Genomic DNA, 21,046 nt, shown 5'->3' with positions numbered 1-21,046 from the left:
TTAAGAAAATTATTCACCATGACCAAGTAGGATTTATCCCCGGGACACAAGGCTGGTTCAACACTCGTGAAAACAATCAATGTGATTCATCATATCAGCAAGAGAAAAACCAAGAACCATATGATCCTCTCATTAGATGCAGAGAAAGCATTTGACAAAATACAGCATCCATTCCTGATCAAAACTCTTCAGAGTGTAGGGATAGAGGGAACATTCCTCGACATCTTAAAAGCCATCTATGAAAATCCCACAGCAAATATCATTCTCAATGGGGAAGCACTGGGAGCCTTTCCCCTAAGATCAGGAACAAGACAGGGATGTCCACTCTCACCACTGCTATTCAACATAGTACTGGAAGTCCTCGCCTCAGCAATCAGACAACAAAAAGACATTAAAGGCATTCAAATTGGCAAAGAAGAAGTCAAACTCTCCCTCTTCACCGATGACATGATACTCTACATAGAAAACCCAAAAGCCTCCACCCCAAGATTGCTAGAACTCATACAGCAATTTGGTAGCGTGGCAGGATACAAAATCAATGCCCAGAAATCAATGGCATTTCTATACACTAACAATCAGACTGAAGAAAGAGAAATTAAGGAGTCAGTGCCATTTACAATTGCACCCAAAAGCATAAGATACCTAGGAATAAACCTAACCAAAGAGGTAAAGGATCTATACCCTAAAAACTATAGAACACTTCTGAAAGAAATTGAGGAAGACCCAAAGAGATGGAAAAATATTTCATGCTCATGGATTGGCAGAATTAATATTGTGAACATGTCAATGTTACCCAGGGCAATTTACACGTTTAATGCAATCCCTATCAAAATACCATGGACTTTCTTCAGAGAGTTAGAACAAATTATTTTAAGATTTGTGTGGAATCAGAAAAGACCCCGAATAGCCAGGGGAATTTTAAAAAAGAAAACCATAGCTGGGGGCATCACAATGCCAGATTTCAGGTTGTACTACAAAGCTGTGGTCATCAAGAGAGTGTGGTACTGGCACAAAAACAGACACATAGGTCAATGGAACAGAATAGAGAACCCAGAAGTGGACCCTGAACCTTATGGTCAACTAATATTCGATAAAGGAGGAAAGACTATCCATTGGAAGAAAGACAGTCTCTTCAATAAATGGTGCTGGGAAAATTGGACATCCACATGCAGAAGAATGAAACTAGACCACTCTCTTTCACCATACACAAAGATAAATTCAAAATGGATGAAAGATCTAAATGTGAGAGACAAGATTCCATCAAAATCCTAGAGGAGAACACAGGCAACACCCTTTTTGACCTCAGCCACAGTAACTTCTTGCAAGATACATCCACGAAGGCAAAAGAAACAAAAGCAAAAATGAACTATTGGGACTTCATCAAGATAAGAAGCTTTTGCACAAAAAGGATACAGTCAACAAAACTAAAAGACAACCCACAGAATGGGAGAAGATACTTGCAATGACGTATCAGATAAAGGGCTAGTTTCCAAGATCTGCAAAGAACTTCTTAAACTCAACACCAAAGAAACAAACAATCCAATCATGAAATGGGCAAAAGACATGAAGAGAAATCTCACAGAGGAAGACATAGACATGGCCAACACGCACATGAGAAAATGCTCTGCATCACTTGCCATCAGGGAAATACAAATCAAAACCACAATGAGATACCACCTCACACCAGTGAGAATGGGGAAAATTAACAAGGCAGGAAACCACAAATGTTGGAGAGGATGCGGAGAAAAGGGAAGCCTCTTACACTGTTGGTGGGAATGTGAACTGGTGCAGCCACTCTGGAAAACTGTGTGGAGGTTCCTCAAAGAGTTAAAAATAGACCTGCCCTACAACCCAGCAATTGCACTGTTGGGGATTTACCTCAAAGATTCAGATGCAATGAAACGCCGGGACACCTGCACCCCAATGTTTCTAGCAGCAATGTCCACAATAGCCAAACTGTGGAAGGAGCCTCGGTGTCCATCGAACGATGAATGGATAAAGAAGATGTGGTTTATGTATACAATGGAATATTACTCAGCCATTAGAAACAACAGATACCCACCATTTGCTTCAACGTGGATGGAACTGGAAGGTATTATGCTGAGTGAAGTAAGTCAATCGGAGAAGGACAAACATTGTATGTTCTCATTCATTTGGGGAATATAAATAACAGTGAAAGGGAATAGAAGGGAAGGGAGAAGAAATGTTTGGGAAATATCAGAAAGGGAGACAGAACATAAAGACTCCTAACTCTGGGAAACGAACTAGGGGTGATGGAAGGGGAGGGGGGTTGGGGGGGTGAGGGTGAATGGGTGACGGGCACTGATGGGGGCACTTGACAGTATGAGCACTGGGTGTTATTCTGTATGTTGGTAAATTGAACACCAATAAAAAATAAATTTATTATTAAAAAAAAAGAAACCATACCAAGGTATATCATATTCAAATTACTGAAAGTTAACAATGAAGAGAAAGCAGTCTGAGAAATGACATGTTAAATACAAATGATAAGGATGATTAAAAATTTTTTTCAGAAGCAGTGTAAACCAAAACATTTTTAATATGATGATAGAAAGAAAATAACTCAACATTATCCTAGAATTCTATATCCAATGAAAATGGTGTTCAAAAGTGAAAGTAAAATAAAGATTTTTAAACAAAAGCAAAGAGAATTTGCCAGGATATCTATAGTATCAGAAATGTTAAAGGAAGTTGTAAGCTGAAGATAAATTATACCAGATACAAACTGGGACCTACCCAGAGGCATGAAAGCATGCTGGAAATACTAAGTATGTACATAAGTATAATATTTTTTCTTTTTAAAGTTTCCTTTAAACATTTACTGTTTTAAGTAAAAATAATAATGTGAGGTTTGGGCAGCCCAGGTGGCTCAGCGGTTTAGCGCTGCCTTCAGCCCAGGGGCCCAGGGTGTGATTCTGGAGACCCAGGATCGAGTCCCACGTCGGGCTACCTGCATGGAGCCTGCTTCTCCCTCTGCCTGTGTTTCTGCCCCCCGCATCCCCCCGCCTCCATCTCTGTCTCTCTCATGAATAAATAAAATCTTTTAAAAAATAATGTGAGGCTTATGATAAGTAGAAGTAAACTATATAGCAGAACAAATAATTCCAGTGTCATCTTTAGAAACCTTGTAAATGCAGTTTCTGTCTCACAAGCCTTGTTTATACCTGTTTTGTGCTTTGCCCATTTTATTTTATTTTGCTTTATTTTTTGCTCATTTTATACCTTCTTATATCCATAGCTTATTTATCTTTTTTTTAATAAATTTATTTTTTATTGGTGTTCAGTTTGTCAACATACAGAATAACACCCAGTGCTCATCCCGTCAAGTGCCCACCTCAGTGCCTGCCACCCAGTCACCCCCACCCCCTGCCCACCACCCCTAGTTCGTTTCCCAGAGTTAGGAGTCTTTCATGTTCTGTCTCCCTTTCTGATATTTCCACTTATTTTTTCTCCTTTCCCCTTTATTCCCTTTCACTATTTTTTATATTCCCCAAATGAATGAGACCTTATAATGTTTGTCCTTCTCCAATGGAGGTATTTCACTCAGCATAATACCCTCCAGTTCCATCCACATCGAAGCCAGTGGTGGGTATTTGTCATTTCTAATGGCTGAGTAATGTTCCATTGTATACATAAACCACATCTTTGTTATCCATTCATCTTTCGATAGACACCGAGGCTCCTTCCACAATTTGGCTATCATGGACATTGATGCTATAAACATCGGGGTGCAGGTGTCCCGGCGTTTCATTGTATCTGTATCTTTGGGGTAAATCCAATCATGAAATGGGCAAAAGACATGAACAGAAATTTCACAGAGGAAGACATAGACATGGCCAACACGCACATGAGAAAATGCTCTGCATCACTTGCCATCAGGGAAATACAAATCAAAACCACAGTGAGATACCACCTCACACCAGTGAGAATGGGGAAAATTAACAAGGCAGGAAACCACAAATGTTGGAGAAAAGGGAAGCCTCTTACACTGTTGGTGGAAATGTGAACTGGTGCAGCCACTCTGGAAAACTGTGTGGAGGTACCTCAAAGAGTTAAAAATATGTCTGCCCTACGACCCTGCAATTGCACATAGCTTATTTATCTTATTAAATGATTTTCAAACCCTGTCTCTTTCTTGTTATTTCCTATTATTTCTCATTTGTAGCAGTTTATTAGTTAACGTACCCTAACATCAGAAAAAGATCATGGGTTTTGGAGTCAACACTACCAGGTTTAAACCCTGTGTTTGCTGTCAGTCATCTATCCCTACTAAAATTCTTTGAATCTCATAGATTTATTGTGACATTTAAATCTGCTAATGTATGTAAAGTGTTTAGGACAGTACCTGGCATAAAGTATGGCTTACTACCATACCTTACGGCATGGTGATACTAAAAAAGGGGGGAGGGAGTACTTTAGACAAAATCTGACTTTGAAGTAATGTGATTGCTTTAAATATTACTTGCATATGAAGATTTATCATAGAAACACTTGTTATCTTCATTTGATTTTATATTAGCAGTCAAGGTGAATAGATTTTTTCTTTAAAGAAATATCAGTGTAAAAAGCTACAACCTGCAAAATTAACTCATGATCTTGAAGTCAGGATATTGGTTACCCTTGAGGGCATGGTGAATTAAGGCAGACATAAAAGGACATTTGTAATACTTTGTTTCTTGATTTGGTTAAGTGGATGTGTTTATTACTTTGTGAAAATTCATTTAGCTCTACAGTTATGTATACTTTTCTGTGTGTATGCTATACTTAAAAAGCTTAAAGAGAAAATAGTAACCTCAATAAAGCAAAGTATAACTACAGGTAGTTCTCATCTTCTTATGGAGGACTCGCAGTAATCCACATTTTTAGCTTTCAATTATGTGTAACACATTTAGAGCACTCATGATAGGCAATATTAGAATGAATTTAGATAATTTATATTGCCCCTCTCCTCAAATGAAAATAGTTTAGTTTCTACATTCCTCGCCCATGTGTATAGGGAAGTAGTAATATACATATTGATACAGAAAAGTATAAATAAGAAAATTAAAATCACCCTGAAATTCTACCACTCAAAGATATTTTGGTAATCATCCTTTCAGATATGTCGATCTGTATTTGTATTTACACACAAACACTTATGAATGACTTATACTTTTCCTGTTGCTGTTTTATTGATTTCTTCTTATAGTAAAGTATACAGAACATAAAATGAACCTGTTTTAAATATACAGTTCAATGACATTAAGTACATTCACATTGCTGTGCAACCATTACCACTTTCCATCTCCAAACTTTTCTTTTTCCATACTGAAACTCTGTACCATTAAATCATAACTTTCTGTCCCCCCACAACTGACACTAAATCCCCTGGTAACCACTATTCTATTTTTTGTCTCTGTGTATAATTGACTATTCTAAGTACTTCGTATAAGTGGAATCAAAGAATATCTGTCTCTTTGTGCCTGGCTTATTTTACTTATCATAATGTTTTCAACATTTATCCATGTTATATAGCATGAATCAGAGTTAACTTCCGTTTTAAGATTGAACAGTATTTCATTGTATGCATGCCTCATTTTGTTTATTCATCTTAAATGGATATTTGGGTTGTTTTTACCTTTGGGTTATTGTGAATAATGCTGTTATAGCCATGAGTGTGTAAGTATCTGTTTGAATCCCTGTTCTCATTTTTGTTTTTGTTTTTTTGTACCCTATACCCTATAGTAGAATTGCTGGGTCAAATGGTAATTCTATATTTAATTTTTGAGGAAACACCGTAGTGTTTTCCACAACACTGTACCATCTTATATTCTTACTATCAAGAGCTAAGACATTAAAAAAAAAAAAAAAAAGAGCTAAGACCTTCAAAAGTAACCACATACATGGCAGAATAGAAAAAGTCACTGTGCACATCCAGGGTGAGATGCAGCTCTGCAAAGACCTGAGAAGACTTCAAGTTTACAGTGCAGGTTGATCCCCATCACAGAGATACCCTACAGCAACAAAAATTAAAAAAACAGCAAACCCCGGTGAAGTGGGAGGATCTGACTTCCAGAAGTGTAAGATTCAAATGACTTATTTTCAGCAACAACAACAAAATCACATGATGTACAAACAGGAAAATATGGCCCATCCAAAGAAAACAAATGAACAGAAAATGTACCTGAGAAAGACCAGATGATTATTAACTCAACAGATACTTTAAAACAACTGTTTTAAAGATGCACAAAGAGCCAAAGTAAGATGTGGAAGTAAGTCAAGAAAATGACACATGAATAAAGTAGAAATATCAATAAAGAGATAGAAAACATGAAAATAAACCAAAAAATTCTGCTGCTGAAAAGTACAATAACTGAAGTGAAAAATTTATTCAGAGTTAACTTGAAAGCAGATTTGAGCAGGCAGGAGAATCCATAAACTTGAAAATAGTACAATTGGAGTTATGAAGGCTGAGAAGAAGGGAAAAAAATTGAAGTAAATTGAGGACACCATGTGTAGGACACCATGAAGGTAAACTAGGATACACACTGTGGGTGTTCCAGGAGGAAAACAGAGAAAGGAGCAGGGAGATGATTTAAAGAACTAGTGGCAGAAACATCTCAGATTTTATGAAAGACATGAATATAATCATCCAAGAAGTTCCACATAGTCCAAATTGTATATACTCAAAAGGACCCATGCCAAAGCGCATCATAATCAGACTTTAGATAGTTAATGTTTAAAGCAGTGAGAAAGGGCTTACCATAGAAAAGGATCTTCAGTAAGATTTTTAGGAAATTTCTTCACCAGAAGTGTTGAGGGCCAGAAGGCTGAAGTTGATATATTCAAATGCAAAAAGAAGAACTATCAACTGAGAATCCTATATCCAGCAAAACAAGGGAGAAATCGAGGCATTCCTAGATAAATAAAAGCTGAGGGAGTTTGTTACCACTAGACCAGACTGGCAAGAAGTGCTACAGGTGTCCTTCTAATTGAAATTAATGTATCATAGTAATGTGAAGCCATATGAAAAAATAAATCTCTCTTAAGAGTAACTACATGGACAATTCTAAAGCCTAGCATTTTTTTTAACTTCAATTTATACCTCCATTTTTTGTTTTTTACATGATTTAGGAGACTTGGGCATTTAAAAAATATATTAGGCCATGTTTTTGAACTCACAGAAAGATGTACTTTTGTGACATCATTAACTGAATGGAGGTGGGAACAGAGCCATTTAGAAATAAAGTTTTTATGTTCTATTGAAGTTAAGCTCATGTAATTTTGAATTAGTGTTATAATTTTAGGATAATAACTATAATTCCCATGGTAGCCACGAAGAAAATAGCTATACATCATGCAAAAAAAGCTAATGAAATGGGATTTGAAAAGTTTCACTATGAAAAAAAAGTAAACACAAAAGACATTAATTCAGGAAACGTAAAGCTGTAAGGCCTACAGAAAAATATGGCAAAATGGCAGAAGTAGGCACCTCCTTATCAGTAACTAAATGTAGATGGATTACTTCTTCATTTGAAAGAGCTTGGCAAAATGGAATTTTAAAAATAATCCTACTCTATGCTATCTACAGGGTGCTTGCTTTAGATCCAAAAGTAGAAATAGATTGAGAGTGAAAGGACAGAAAAAGATATCCCATGGAAATGGTAACCAAAAGAGAGTGGAGGTTGCTATACTTATAATACAAACTTTAAATCAAGATTACAAGATTCAAAAAGACATTCTATATTACTAAGAGTTTCAGTAGAATAAGAGGATATAACAATTAATTATACACATCTATGAACCTAAAAACAGACTGTCAAAATATGTGAAACAAAAATTGACAAAATTAAAGAGGGAAATAATTCTACAATAATAGTTGGAGGCTTTACTAACCTACTTGCAAGAGTGAATATAACAGCCAGGGGCACCTAAATGGCTCAGTCATTTAAGCCTCCAGCTCTTGATTTTGGCTCAGGTTATGATCTCAGGGTCATGAGATCGAGCCCTCAAGTTGGGCTTTAGGCTCAGAGTGGAGTCTGCTTGAGATTCTCTCTTTCCCTCTCCACCCCCCTCCCCCACCCTCCTCACATGCATGCTCTCTCTGTAAATAAATAAATACTCTTAAAAAGTGAATAAAACAGCCAGGCAGCAGATAAAGAAATAAGAGTACTTGAACAACACAATAAGTCAACTAGATCTAATAGACCTCTACAGAATACCCAACAACAGAATACACATTTCTCAAGTGCTCATTCTTCAAAATGGAGCACGTTAGCCTAAAAATCAAGTCTCAATCAATATATAGTTTACATATTAAAAATATATATAGATATAAAATCTTCTCTGACTACAAGGGTTGATTAGAAATCAGTAGAAGAGAGAACACTGGAAAGGAGGGAGGAAAAAGAGAGAGAGAGGACTCAAGTCCCTAAAATCGGAAATGAAAGTAGGAGCATTACTAAGATTCTACAGAAATTTAAAAATATGTATCATAAGGGTACTGTAAACAGTTGCACATCAGTGAGTTGGATAACACATTTTGAAATGGACAAGTTACTAGAATTCCAAAACCTACCAAGACTGAAAACATAAAGAGCAAATCTGAACAGACTTGATTGAATCAGTAGTAAAAAAAAAAAATCTCCTGACAAAGAAAAGTCCTTGACCTGATATATTCACTGGTGATTTCTACCAAATATTTATTTTTTATAATAAATTTATTTTTTATTGGTGTTCAATTTACCAACATACAGAATAACACCCAGTGCTCATCAAGTGCCCCCCTCAGTGCCCGTCACCCATTCACCCCCACCCCGTCACCCATTCACCACCTCCCCTTCCACCACCCCTAGTTTGTTTCCCAGAGTTAGGAGTCTTTATGTTCTGTCTCCCTTTCTGATATTTCCCACACATTTCTTCTCCCTTCCCTTATATTCCCTTTCACTATTATTTATATTCCCCAAATGAATGAGAACATACAATGTTTGTCCTTCTCCGATTGACTGGTTTCACTCAGCATAATACCCTCCAGTTCCACCCACGTTGAAGCAAATGGTGTTTTTTTTTTGTCATTTCTAATGGCTTGAGTAATTTGTCATTTCTAATGGCTTGAGTAATATTCCATTGTATACATAAACCACATCTTCTTTATCCATTCTTCTTTTGATGGACACCGAGGCTCCTTCCACAGTTTGGCTATTGCCTACCAAATATTTAAAGAACTAATCCCATATCTTCTCAAACTTTTCTAAAAAATTGAGAAGAAAACACTTCCTTAGTTGTTTTATAAGGCCATTATTATGTTGGTGGCAATATTAGATGATACTATAGGAATAGAGAACTATGTACAGACTAATAGCCCTTATGAACACTGATGCAGAAATCATTAAAAAATATATATAATTCAAAAGAATTATTCACCATGACCAAGTGGGATTTCTGGAATGCAGGGATAGTTCAATATATGTAAATCAACCAGTGTGATATATCATATCTACACAATTAAGGAAAAAAAACACATGATCATCTCAATTGATTCAGAAAAGCATTTGACAGAATTTAACACCCTTTTGTGTTAACAGTCAGCTAACTAGGAATAGAAGGATATTGCCTCAGTGCAATAAAAGTCATATATGAAAAAGCCACAGCAGACATCACACTCAGTGGTGAAAGACAGAAAGCTTTTTCTTTATGGTCAGGTACAGTTACAAGGATCTCTGCCTTTGGCTGCTTCTCCCCAACAGAGTACTGGAAGCTCTAACTAGAGCACTTAAGTAAAAGAAATAAAAGGCATCCAAATTAGAAAGGAAGGGATGCCTAGGTGGCTCAGTGGTTGAGTGTCTGCCTTCAGCTCAGGGCATGGTCCCAGAGTCCCAGGATTGAGGCCCACATTAGGGTTCCCCTCGAGGATCCTGCTTCTCTCTTTACCTATGTCTCTGCCTCTATCTTTCTATCTCTCATGAATAAATAAATAAAATCTTTATAAAAAATTTACTTACAAATTAGAAAGGAAGAAGTAAAATGATCTGTTTGTAGATAATATGATCTTATGTGTATAAACCCTAAAGATACCGAACAAACCTATTCGTTCTAACACAGTTTTGTTAGAACTAATAAATACATTCAGCAAATTAGCAGGATATAAAACACACAAAAATCAGTTGTGTTTCTATACGCTAACTGAACAGTCTAAAAAGGAAATTAAGAAAACAGTTCTATTTACGGTAGCAACAAAAAAGATGAAATCCTTAGGAACTAACTTAACCAAAGAGGTGAAAGACTTGTACAGTGAAAACTATAAAAACATTATTACTGAAAAAAAGATATAAATAAATGGAAAGACATTCTGTGTCCATGGATTAGAATATTTAATATTGTTAAGGTATCAATCTGATCTGCAGATTCAGTGCAATCCCTATAGAAATCCCAATGACTTTTTTTTCAGAAGTAGAAAATTCCATTTTAAAATTCATATAGAATCTCAGGGAAGAGCTAAAACAATTTTGAAAAAGAACAAAGTTGGAGGACTCAAACCCTCTCATTTCAAAACTTACTACAAAGCTGTAGAAATAAAACCAGGGTACTTCCTACATGCAGACAGTCATAAAGACCAATGAAATAGCCTAGAAATAAATCCTTACATATATGGCCAAATGATTTTTGACAAGGGTGCCAAGACCATTTGATGGGGAAAAGACAGTCCTTTCAGCAGATGGTGCTGGGAGAACTGGATGTCCACATGCAAAAGAATGGGGTTGGACCCTTACCTAAGACCATATTAAAAAATTAACTCAAAATGGGTCAAAGACCTAAATGTAAAACCTAAAACTATAAAACTCTTAGAAGAAAGCATAGGGAAAAAGCATCATGACATTGGACTTGGCAGTGATTTCTTTGATACAACCTCAAAGCCACAGGCAACATCAAAAATATAACAAATTAAAAATATATATATAACAAATTAGATTTCATGAAAATTAAAAAGTTTTATGAATCAAAAGACATAGAAAAGAGTAAATAGAGTAAAAGGGTAACCTGCCAAATGGAAGAAAATATTTGCAAATCATATCTGATAAGGAATTAATATCCAGGAGATAGATTGATAGATATCTTAGAACTCAACTAAAAAAAATGCTATTCAAAATTGGACAAAGGACTTGAATAGACCTTTAAGTCTTTAGAATATTTCTCCAAAGAAAATATACAAGGGGTGAATAAACACATGAAAAATGTTCAGAATTACTAATCACTAGGGAAATGCACATCAAAACCACAATGAGATGACACCTCAGACCCATTAGGATGGCTACTATCAATCAAAACAAAACAGAAAATAGTAAGTGTTGGAAGGATGTAGAAAAACTGAAACCAGTGGACACAGTGGGAATGTAAAATGACACAGCTATGGAAAATAGTATGGCTGTTCCTCAATAAGTTAAAAATAGAATTACCATGTGATTCCACAGTTCTACTTTTGATCATTACTATGGACTGCATGTTTGTTTTGCTCCCAAAATTCGTATGTTGAAGTCCTAATCCCCAGTGTGATAGTATGGAGGAGGTGGGGATTTGGGAATAATTAGACCATGAAGGTGGAGCCCTTATGGATGGGATTAGTGCCCTTATCAGAAGAAATACAAGAAAGATAATCTCCATCCATCATGTGAGCATACAGCAAGAAGGGGTCCATCTGCAAACTAGAAAGAGGGCTCTTATCAGGAACTGAATTGGCCAGCACCTTCATCTTGGACTTCTTAGTCTCCAAAATTTATTTTGAAATAAATTCTATTGTTTATTCACCTAATCTATGGTGTTTCTGTTATAGCAGCCTGACCTAATACAGATATTCTTACCATGAAGTGGGGTGCTACTCTAACATCTAAAAATGTGGAAGCAGCTTTAGAACCGGGTAATAAATAGAGGCTAGAAAGTATTGAGTTGCGTGCTGAGAAAAGCTTACTTTGCCAGGAATGGACCTTTTTTTTTTTTAAATTTTTTATTTATCTACGATAGTCACACAGAGAGAGAGAGGCAGAGACACAGGCAGAGGGAGAAGCAGGCTCCATGCACCGGATGCCTGACATGGGATTCGATCCCAGGTCTCCAGGATCGCGCCCTGGGCCAAAGGCAGGCGCCAAACCGCTGCGCCACCCAGGGATCCCAGGAATGGACCTTTAATTAAGGCAATTCTGGTGAGGGCTTAGAGGGGAAAGAAGCTGGAGAGAAAGCCTTCACCTTGTTAGAGAACACTTAAATAACCATGTACATAATATTGGGTAAAGATAAGGATGTTAAAGGCCATTTTTATGAAGTCTCAGACAGAAATGGGGAAAATGTTATTGGACAATGGAGAAAAGACCTTTGTGTATAAAATGGCAAAGAATTTGCCTGAACTATGTTTGGGGTCTAGTGTTTGTAGAAGTGAGAATTTGCGAGCAATGAAATTGTGTATTTAGCTAAAGAGATTTCTAAACAAAGTATTAGATGGGTGGCTTGGTTCTTCCTGCTTATAGTAAAATGGAAGGAGAAGAAAGGAAGAATGAGCTGCTTTTCTTCCTTTATTTTATTGTAGTTGACACACAATGTTACATTGGTTTCAAGTATACAACTCAGTGCTTCAACTTCTCTTAACATTATGCTATTTTCATCTCAAGTGTAACTACCATCTGTTACCATAAAACAGTATTAAAATAACCTACACTGTACCCTTTTACCCCAGTGATTTATTCATTTCATAACTGGAAGTTCGTTCATTCCATAACTGGAACCCTGTATCTAATACCATTCCCCAAATTAAAAAAATAAAAAATAAAAAAAAAAAGGGATCCCTGGGTGGCACAGCGGTTTGGCGCCTGCCTTTGGCCCAGGGCGTGATCCTGGAGACCCGGGATCGAATCCCACGTCGGGCTCCTGGTGCATGGAGCCTGCTTCTCCCTCTGCCTGTGTCTCTGCCTCTCTCTCTCTCTCTCTCTCTCTCTCTCTGTGACTATCATAAATAAATAAAAATGTAAAAAAAATTTAATACCATTCCCCTTCACCAATTTTTGGCCCTCCTCCCACTCCCCCACCCCTTTGACAATCATAAGTTTGTTCTATATGGATCTGTTTCTGCTTTTTGTTTGTTCATTTGTTTTATTTTTAAGATTCCATATATAAGTGAAATAATACAGTATTTGTCTTTTTCTGTCTGACTTAATTCACTTAACATAATAACTTTTAGGTTCATCCATGTCACAAATGAAAAGATTTCATTCCTTTTTATGGCTGAGTAGTATTCCATTGTATGTATATACCCCAACTTTATCCATTCATGTTATCAGTGGACACTTGGGTTACTTCCAAATCTTGGCTATTGTAAAGAATGCTGCAATACAGGGGTGCATATATCTTCTTGAATTAGTCTTTTTGTATTCTTAAGGTAAATATCCAGTAGTGGAATTACTGGATCATATGGTATTTCTGTTTTTAAGTTGAGGGACCACCATCCTATTTTTCACAAGGGCTGCACCAATTTACATTCCTGCCAGCAGTGCATGAGGATTCCCTTTTCTCCACATCCTCGCCAACAAGTGTTGTTTATCTTTTTGATTCTAGCCATTCTAACACATGAAAAGTGATATTTCATTGTGGCTTTAATTTACATTTCCCTGATGATTAGTAATGTTGAGCATCTTTTCATGTGTCTGTTGGCTATGTCTTTGGAGAAATATTTCTTCAGATCCTCTGCCCATTTTTTTAAATTAATTTTTATTGGTGTTCAATTTACCAACATACAGAAAAACACCCAGTGCTCATCCCGTCAAGTGTCCACCTCAGTGCCCATCACCCATTCCCCTCCAACACCCGCCCTCCTCCCCTTCCACCACCCCTAGTTCATTTCCCCGAGTTAGGAGTCTTTATGTTCTGTCTCCCTTCCTGATATTTCCCAACATTTCTTTTACCTTCCTTTATATTCCCTTTCACTATTATTCATATTCCCCAAATGAATGAGAACATACACTGTTTGTCCTTCTCCGATTGACTTATTTCACTCAGCATAATACCCTCCAGTTCCATCCACGTTGAAGCAAATGGTGGGTATTTGTCGTTTCTAATTGCTGAGTAATATTCCATTGTATACATAAACCACATCTTCTTTATCCATTCATCTTTCGATGGACACCGAGGCTCCTTCCACAGTTTGGCTATTGTGGCTATTGCTGATAGAAACATCGGGGTGCAGGTGTCCCGACGTTTCATTGCATCTGAATCTTTGGGGTAAATCCCCAACAGTGCAATTGCTGGGTTGTAGGGCAGGTCTATTTTTAACTCTTTGAGGAACCTCCACACAGTTTTCCAGAGTGGCTGCACCAGTTCACATTCCCACCAACAGTGTAAGAGGCTTCCCTTTTCTCCGCATCCTCTCCAACATTTGTTGTTTCCTGCCTTGTTAATTTTCCCCATTCTCACTGGTGTGAGGTGGTATCTCATTGTGGTTTTGATTTGTATTTCCCTGATGGCAAGTGATGCAGAGCATTCTCTCATGTGCATGTTGGCCATGTCCATGTCTTCCTCTGTGAGATTTCTCTTCATGTCTTTTGCCCATTTCATGATTGGATTTTTTGTTTCTTTGGTGTTGAGTTTAATAAGTTCTTTATAGATTTTGGAAACTAGCCCTTTATCTGATATGTCATTTGCAAATATCTTCTCCCATTCTGTAGGTTGTCTTTTAGTTTTGTTGACTGTATCCTTTTTGTGCAAAAGCTTCTTATCTTGATGAAGTCCCAATAGTTCATTTTTGCTTTTGTTTCTTTTGCCTTCGTGTATGTATCTTGCAAAAAGTTACTGTGGCCGAGTTCAAAGAGGGTGTTGCCTGTATTCTCTTCTATGATTTTGATGGACTCTTGTCTCACATTTAGATCTCTCATCCATTTTGAGTTTATCTTTGTGTATGGTGAAAGAGAGTGGTCCAGTTTCATTCTTCTGCATGTGGATGTCCAATTTTCCCAGCACCATTTATTGAAGAGACTGTCTTTCTTCCAATGGATAGTCTTTCCTCCTTTATCGAATATTAGATGACCATACATTTCAGGGTCCACTTCCGGGTTCTCTATTCTGTTCCATTGATCTATGTGTCTGTTTTTGTGCCAGTACCACACTGTCTTGATGACCACAGCTTTGTAGTACAACCTGAAATCTGGCATTGTGATGCCCCCAGCTATGGTTTTCTTTTTTAAAATTCCCCTGGCGGGATCCCTGGGTGGCGCAGCGGTTTGGCGCCTGCCTTTGGCCCAGGGCGCGATCCTGGAGACCCGGGATCGAGTCCCACGTCGGGCTCCCGGTGCATGGAGCCTGCTTCTCCTCTGCCTGTGTCTCTGCCTCTCTCTCTCTCTCTCTCTGTATGACTATCATAAATAAATAATAATAATAAAAAATTTAAAAAAATAAAATAAAATAAAATAAAATTCCCCTGGCTATTCGGGGTCTTTTCTGATTCCACACAAATCTTAAAATAATTTGTTCTAACTCTCTGAAGAAAGTCCATGGTATTTTGATAGGGATTGCATTAAACGTGTAAATTGCCCTGGGTAACATTGACATGTTCACAATATTAATTCTGCCAATCCAAGAGCATGGAATATTTTTCCATCTCTTTGGGTCTTCCTCAATTTCTTTCAGAAGTGTTCTATAGTTTTTAGGGTATAGATCTTTTACCTCTTTGGTTAGGTTTATTCCTAGGTATCTTATGCTTTTGGGTGCAATTGTAAATGGGATTGACTCCTTAATTTCTCTTTCTTCAGTCTGATTGTTAGTGTATAGAAATGCCATTGATTTCTGGGCATTGATTTTGTATCCTGCCACGCTACCAAATTGCTGTATGAGTTCTAGCAATCTTGGGGTGGAGGCTTTTGGGTTTTCTATGTAGAGTATCATGTCATCGGTGAAGAGGGAGAGTTTGACTTCTTCTTTGCCAATTTGAATGCCTTTAATGTCTTTTTGTTGTCTGATTGCTGAGGCGAGGACTTCCAGAACTATGTTGAACAGCAGTGGTGAGAGTGGACATCCCTGTCTTGTTCCTGATCTTAGGGGAAAGGCTCCCAGTGCTTCCCCATTGAGAATGATATTTGCTGTGCCTCTGCCCATTTTTTAATCAGGATGTTTGGGGTGGTTTTTTGTTTGTGTTTGCTTGAGTTTTTTTTTTTTTTTTTTGGTGTTGAGTTATGTGAGTTCTTTATATATTTTGGAATTTAACCCCTATTTTGATATCTTATTTGCAGATATCTTCTCTCATTCAGTAAGTTGCCCTTTTGTTGGTTTCCTTCACTTTGCAAAAGCTTTCATTTTGGTGTAGTCCTAATAATATATTTTTGCTTTTGTTTCCCTTGCATGAGGAGCCCTATCTAGTTTTCTAGATAGGACATTACTAAGGTCAGTGTCAAAGAAATTACTGCCTGTGTTTTCTTCTAGGAGTTGTATGATTTCAGGTCTCACATTTAAGTCTTTAATCCATTTTGAGTTTATTTTGTTTATAGTGTAAGAAAGTGGTGTAGTCTAATTTTTTTTGCAAGTAGGTGTCCAACTTTCCAGCACCATTTACTGAAACTAGTGTCTTTTCCCCATTGTATATTCTTGCTTCCTTTGTCATAGATTGATTATGTAAGTACGGGATTATTTCTGGGCTCTATATTCTGTTCTGTTGATCTACATGTCTTTTTTTGTATGTGCCAGTACCATAGTGTTTTGAAATCTGGGATTCTGATACTTACAGCTCTGTTCTTTCTCAAAGTTGCTTTGGCTATTCAAGATCTTTTGTGGTTGCATAGAAATTTTGGTATTATTTGTTTTAGTTTCTGTGAAGAATGCTGTGGGTCCTTTGTTAAGGATTGCAATGAATTTGTAGATTGCTTTGCATAGTATAGACATTTTAACAATATTAATTCTTCCAGGTTGTAGGCATGGAATGTCTTTTCATTTGTTTGTAGCATCTTCTTTGTTTTATAGTTTTCAGAGTACAGGTCTTTCACCTCCTTGGTTAAGATTATTTCTAGGTATTTATTCTTTTTGGTGCAATTATAAATAGAATTGTTTTCTTAATTTCTCTTTCTGCTACTTTGTTATTAATGTATAAAAATGCAACCAATTTCTGTGTGTTGTACCCCCAACGTTACTGAATTCATTTATTATTCCAAAGAAGAAATTGTTAAACAAAAAGGAACCATAACTTAAATATTTGGCATAGTCTCAGTCTCAGTCCGTACATATTGGAGAAAATGAGAAAGCCTGTCTGGAAGCACACACCACGGGTATGGCTGATCAGCCATTTGGTAAGGAGATTAAAATGTGTGTTAACCACGGACTTCTTCAGTGACCCCAGCAAGATCACTGCCAATTTGAACTGAAGGAGATGGATATAGGTCAGAACGAAGGAAGGCTTTCAGATTTAGATTCTGTAGGACAGAATTATAAAGCAAACTATTAGCCTTCAAACCTCCACTATTTTTTACGGAAAGGAAAAAATGTTCCAAGAGCTGACTCAGATGCGACGCCTGAGTGGCTCAGCGATTGAGCGTCTGTCTTCAGCTCAGGACGTGATCCTGGAGACCTGGGATCGAGTCCCACATCAGGGTCCCTTCATGGAGCCTGCTTCTCCCTCTGCCTGTGTCTCTGGCTGTCTCTCTCTGTGTCTCTCATGAATAAATAAATAGAATCTTTAAAAAAAAAAAAAGCTGACTCAGAGATCATCAGGGCTAGCATCTTGGTTCTAGTAATCGAAACTGCCTCCAGCCAAAGCCATAAAGGACTGTGGGCAAAGCCCTGGGGGTGTGATACCCATCCCCCAGGCTGATAGAGCTTCAGATTGGGGTAAGGGGCGCTCCACAGAAAACCACAGCATGGTGGTGCCCCACCAACACATGGGGATGGTGTTGCCACCTCAGTGGGTCTGGAAGTCAGAGCATTGAGTCAAAGAGGATTATTCTTAAATCTTTTAAGATCTCATGGAATTTCCCTTGCTATGTTTTGGAATTGCTTGGGACTGTCACTCCTTCCTTCTTTCCTATTTCTCCCTTTTGGACTGAGAAATGTCTATCCTATGCCTGTCACATGTTCTTAGCTGGAGAGGAATTTTGCCTCAGGATCAATCATACCTTGAGTCTCACCCATATCTGATTTAGATATCTGTTTATTGATCAATTATTTAATTTTTTTAGTATAGTTGATACACAGTGTTATATTAGTTTCAGGTGTAAGGTTTAGGTGATATTTAGATGTGACTTTGGATTTTAGACATTTAAAGTTGATGCTAAAACAAGTTACCACTTTTGAGGTGGTTGGGATGGAATGAATACATTTTGCAAGTGAGAAAGACATAAATTTGGGCAGAGGCGGAATATTGTGGACGGAATGTTTGTATCTCTTGACCATGTGAGGATACAGCAAGAAATATCTATCTACAAACCAGGAAATAGGCTCTCAGGAGGAACCATGTTGTTTGTTGGCACCTTGATCTTAGACCTTCAAGCCTCCAGAACTGTGAGAAATAAATTGATGTGGTTTAAGCCCCCCGGTCTGTGGTAATATGTATATAGGTATGTACACAAAAGATTTGAAAGGGCCTCCAAGAGATGTTTGTACACTTATGTTCATAGCATCATTAGTCACGATAGCTCAGAGTTAAAAGCAACCCAAATGCCTGTGGATGGATGAATGGATAAACAAAATTTGGTATATAGATGCAATGGAGTAGTATTCAGCTTTAAAAAGAAAGATAGGGCAGCCCCAGTGGCGCAGCGGTTTAGCGCACCTGCAGCCCGGGGTGTGATCCTGGAGACCTGGGATCGAGTCCCACGTCGGTTCCCTGCATGGAGCCTGCTTCTCCCTCTGCCTGTGTCTCTGCCTCTCTGTGTGTGTGTGTGTGTGTGTCTCTATGAATAAATAAAAAAAATTTTTTAAAATTTGAAAAAAAGATTTATAAAAACAAAGGTAATTCTGATACATGCAACAATATGGATGAATCTTAAGGATGCTAAGTGAAATAAGCTAGTCACAAAAAAACAAATACTCTATTATTCTATTTATATAAGGTACCTAGAATAGTCATTCATAAAGGCAGAAAAAGTAGAATGATGGTTACCAGGGGCTGGTGGGAGGAGGGAATGGGGAGTTCTTGTTTAATGGATTTGAGTTTCAGATTTCTTGTTTTTGCCACGAAAAATGTTTCCATTTGGTCCAGGGCTTGGGCAAGGCAAGGTCTCCAGAGTGGTTAAAAAGCTGCCTGGTAGCTGCAGGAAGAGGTTCAGAGAGAAGCCCAGACACCAGAGGGGGTTACAGGGGCCCCTCAAAGGCCACCGGGCTCTGCAGGCTCTTAGTTTTACTTGAGAGGTGAGCCCTTGAAGAGATCATCACCCAGCCTGGTGGCTGGCCAGCCTGTGGAGATGATTCAGGTGATGGGTTTCACCCCCTCATCTAACAAGTGGTTCTCCAGGAAGTAGAGGTCTGCCTGTTCAGAACTCCAGGCTTGCAGACACCAAAGGGCCTGGTTCAGTTTTTTCTGCAGGAGCGTGGTGTTTCCTGTGGGGTCCAGGGCTTTGCCCTACTCCTCTTGGGGCAGCTTCTGCACCTCCTGGAAGAGGGCACTGGTTCTGCATCTTCAAGAGACACTTGGCGCCCACTTGTGGAGGAAGTGGCCCACGCCCTGCCGAGTCATATCCTAGCAGTTGAAATAGAAGCCCAGGAGAGAGGTGGGTGAAGGAGGCCCACAGGTGAATGTTGATCAGGAGGCTGACGGCAGAATAATTCTTAGGAATTCAACAGTTTTGAAATTTTGCCTAATATTATAGTAGGATTTACTTACCTTTTTACTCTTACGTTATTTTTTTTTAAGATTTTATTTATTTGGGAGAGAGAGCAAGAGCAGGGGGAGGGGCAGTGAGAGAGGAAGAAGCAGACTCCCACTGAGCAAGGGGCTTGTTTGGGGGCCCAGAACCAGGATCATGACCTGAGCTGAAGGCAGATGCTTAACTCATTGAGCCACCCAGGTGCCCCTTTTAAGTTACTTTAATACTGTTTTTGGAAATAATGGAAACCCATTGCAGTAGTTGTTTTGATTTTGTTTATATCATCCTCCCTCTCTGTTTTCCTGTTATTTTAATTTTTTTTAATATTTTATTTTTAAGTAATCTCTACACTCAACATAAGGCTTTAACTCACAACCCCGAGATACAGGATCCCATGCTCCACTGACTGAGCCAGCCAGCTGCCCATTGTTTTGATTTTAATAGACATATTTAGATCACCATCAGAACAGATTTGAGTGCCAATACATCTTCTGGTTTACCTTTAATTTTTTGGTGTTTTGTGTTATGTTCTAAATTTAGATATCCAAAGAGAAGAAGAAAAAGTAAAACGGTCAGTGAAAGATGCTGCCAAGAAGGGTCAGAAGGACGTCTGTGTGGTCCTAGCCAAGGAGATGATCAGGTCAAGGAAGGCTGTGAGCAAGCTCTATGCTTCCAAAGCTCACATGAACTCTGTGCTCATGGGGATGAAGAACCAGCTGGGTAAGATGCAGTTAACTTACAGCCTCCTTCTTAATGCTGATGCTCTTGCTGTTGTTAGCAGTACTAGCTGGTTTCCTTGAATAGAAAAAACAGTCTCAGCTATGGTTTTTATTCTTTATATTGTTATCATTGGAGTGTTACACAAATGCAAAATATAATTATTACTATCATTGTATGATTCATTTTCTTTTCTCAGTGTTGTTATAATAATGGCAAAATATGCATATCAATCTGCTTTACTTAAAATATTTTCCCTCGTGTGAACAGTGTTGTAAAGTGACCTGAGAGTTGAGTCATAGATGTGTGAAGTGTGTTGGAGGAGGAAGAAGAGCATTTCCTCTGTCCAGGTGCAGAACCACCCTAGGCAGAATGTTAAAATAGTCCAAGTGTGTTTTTGGCTTTCCCCCATCTCCTTTCCTGCCTTATCCCTGGCTCTCTACCTAATGCTTCCTTACATCTTAGGAAGACTGTGTAGTGGGTATTCAGCACACATGTGAACTATCTGTTTA

The 21,046-nt window shown here is 38.0% G+C and overlaps 1 protein-coding gene across 2 annotated transcripts in view; it reads left to right on the top strand.

The window, feature by feature from the left end:
- The window catches only part of LOC121490833 (charged multivesicular body protein 3), a 62,874-nt gene that overhangs the window by 23,713 nt on the left and 18,115 nt on the right, over window positions 1-21,046 (top strand). For both annotated transcript variants that reach the window (XM_041754913.1, XM_041754912.1), the window contains one exon: window positions 20,358-20,537. In XM_041754913.1, the coding sequence (XP_041610847.1) occupies window positions 20,450-20,537 (88 nt within the window). In that variant the 5' untranslated portion in view covers window positions 20,358-20,449. The remainder of the gene's footprint in view (window positions 1-20,357; window positions 20,538-21,046) is intronic.

This window comes from Vulpes lagopus, chromosome 5 (genome assembly GCF_018345385.1).
Source record: "Vulpes lagopus strain Blue_001 chromosome 5, ASM1834538v1, whole genome shotgun sequence".
NCBI lineage: Eukaryota > Metazoa > Chordata > Mammalia > Carnivora > Canidae > Vulpes > Vulpes lagopus.
Note: the sequence above shows the minus strand (reverse complement) of the source record. Positions and strands in the feature narration are given on the sequence as shown.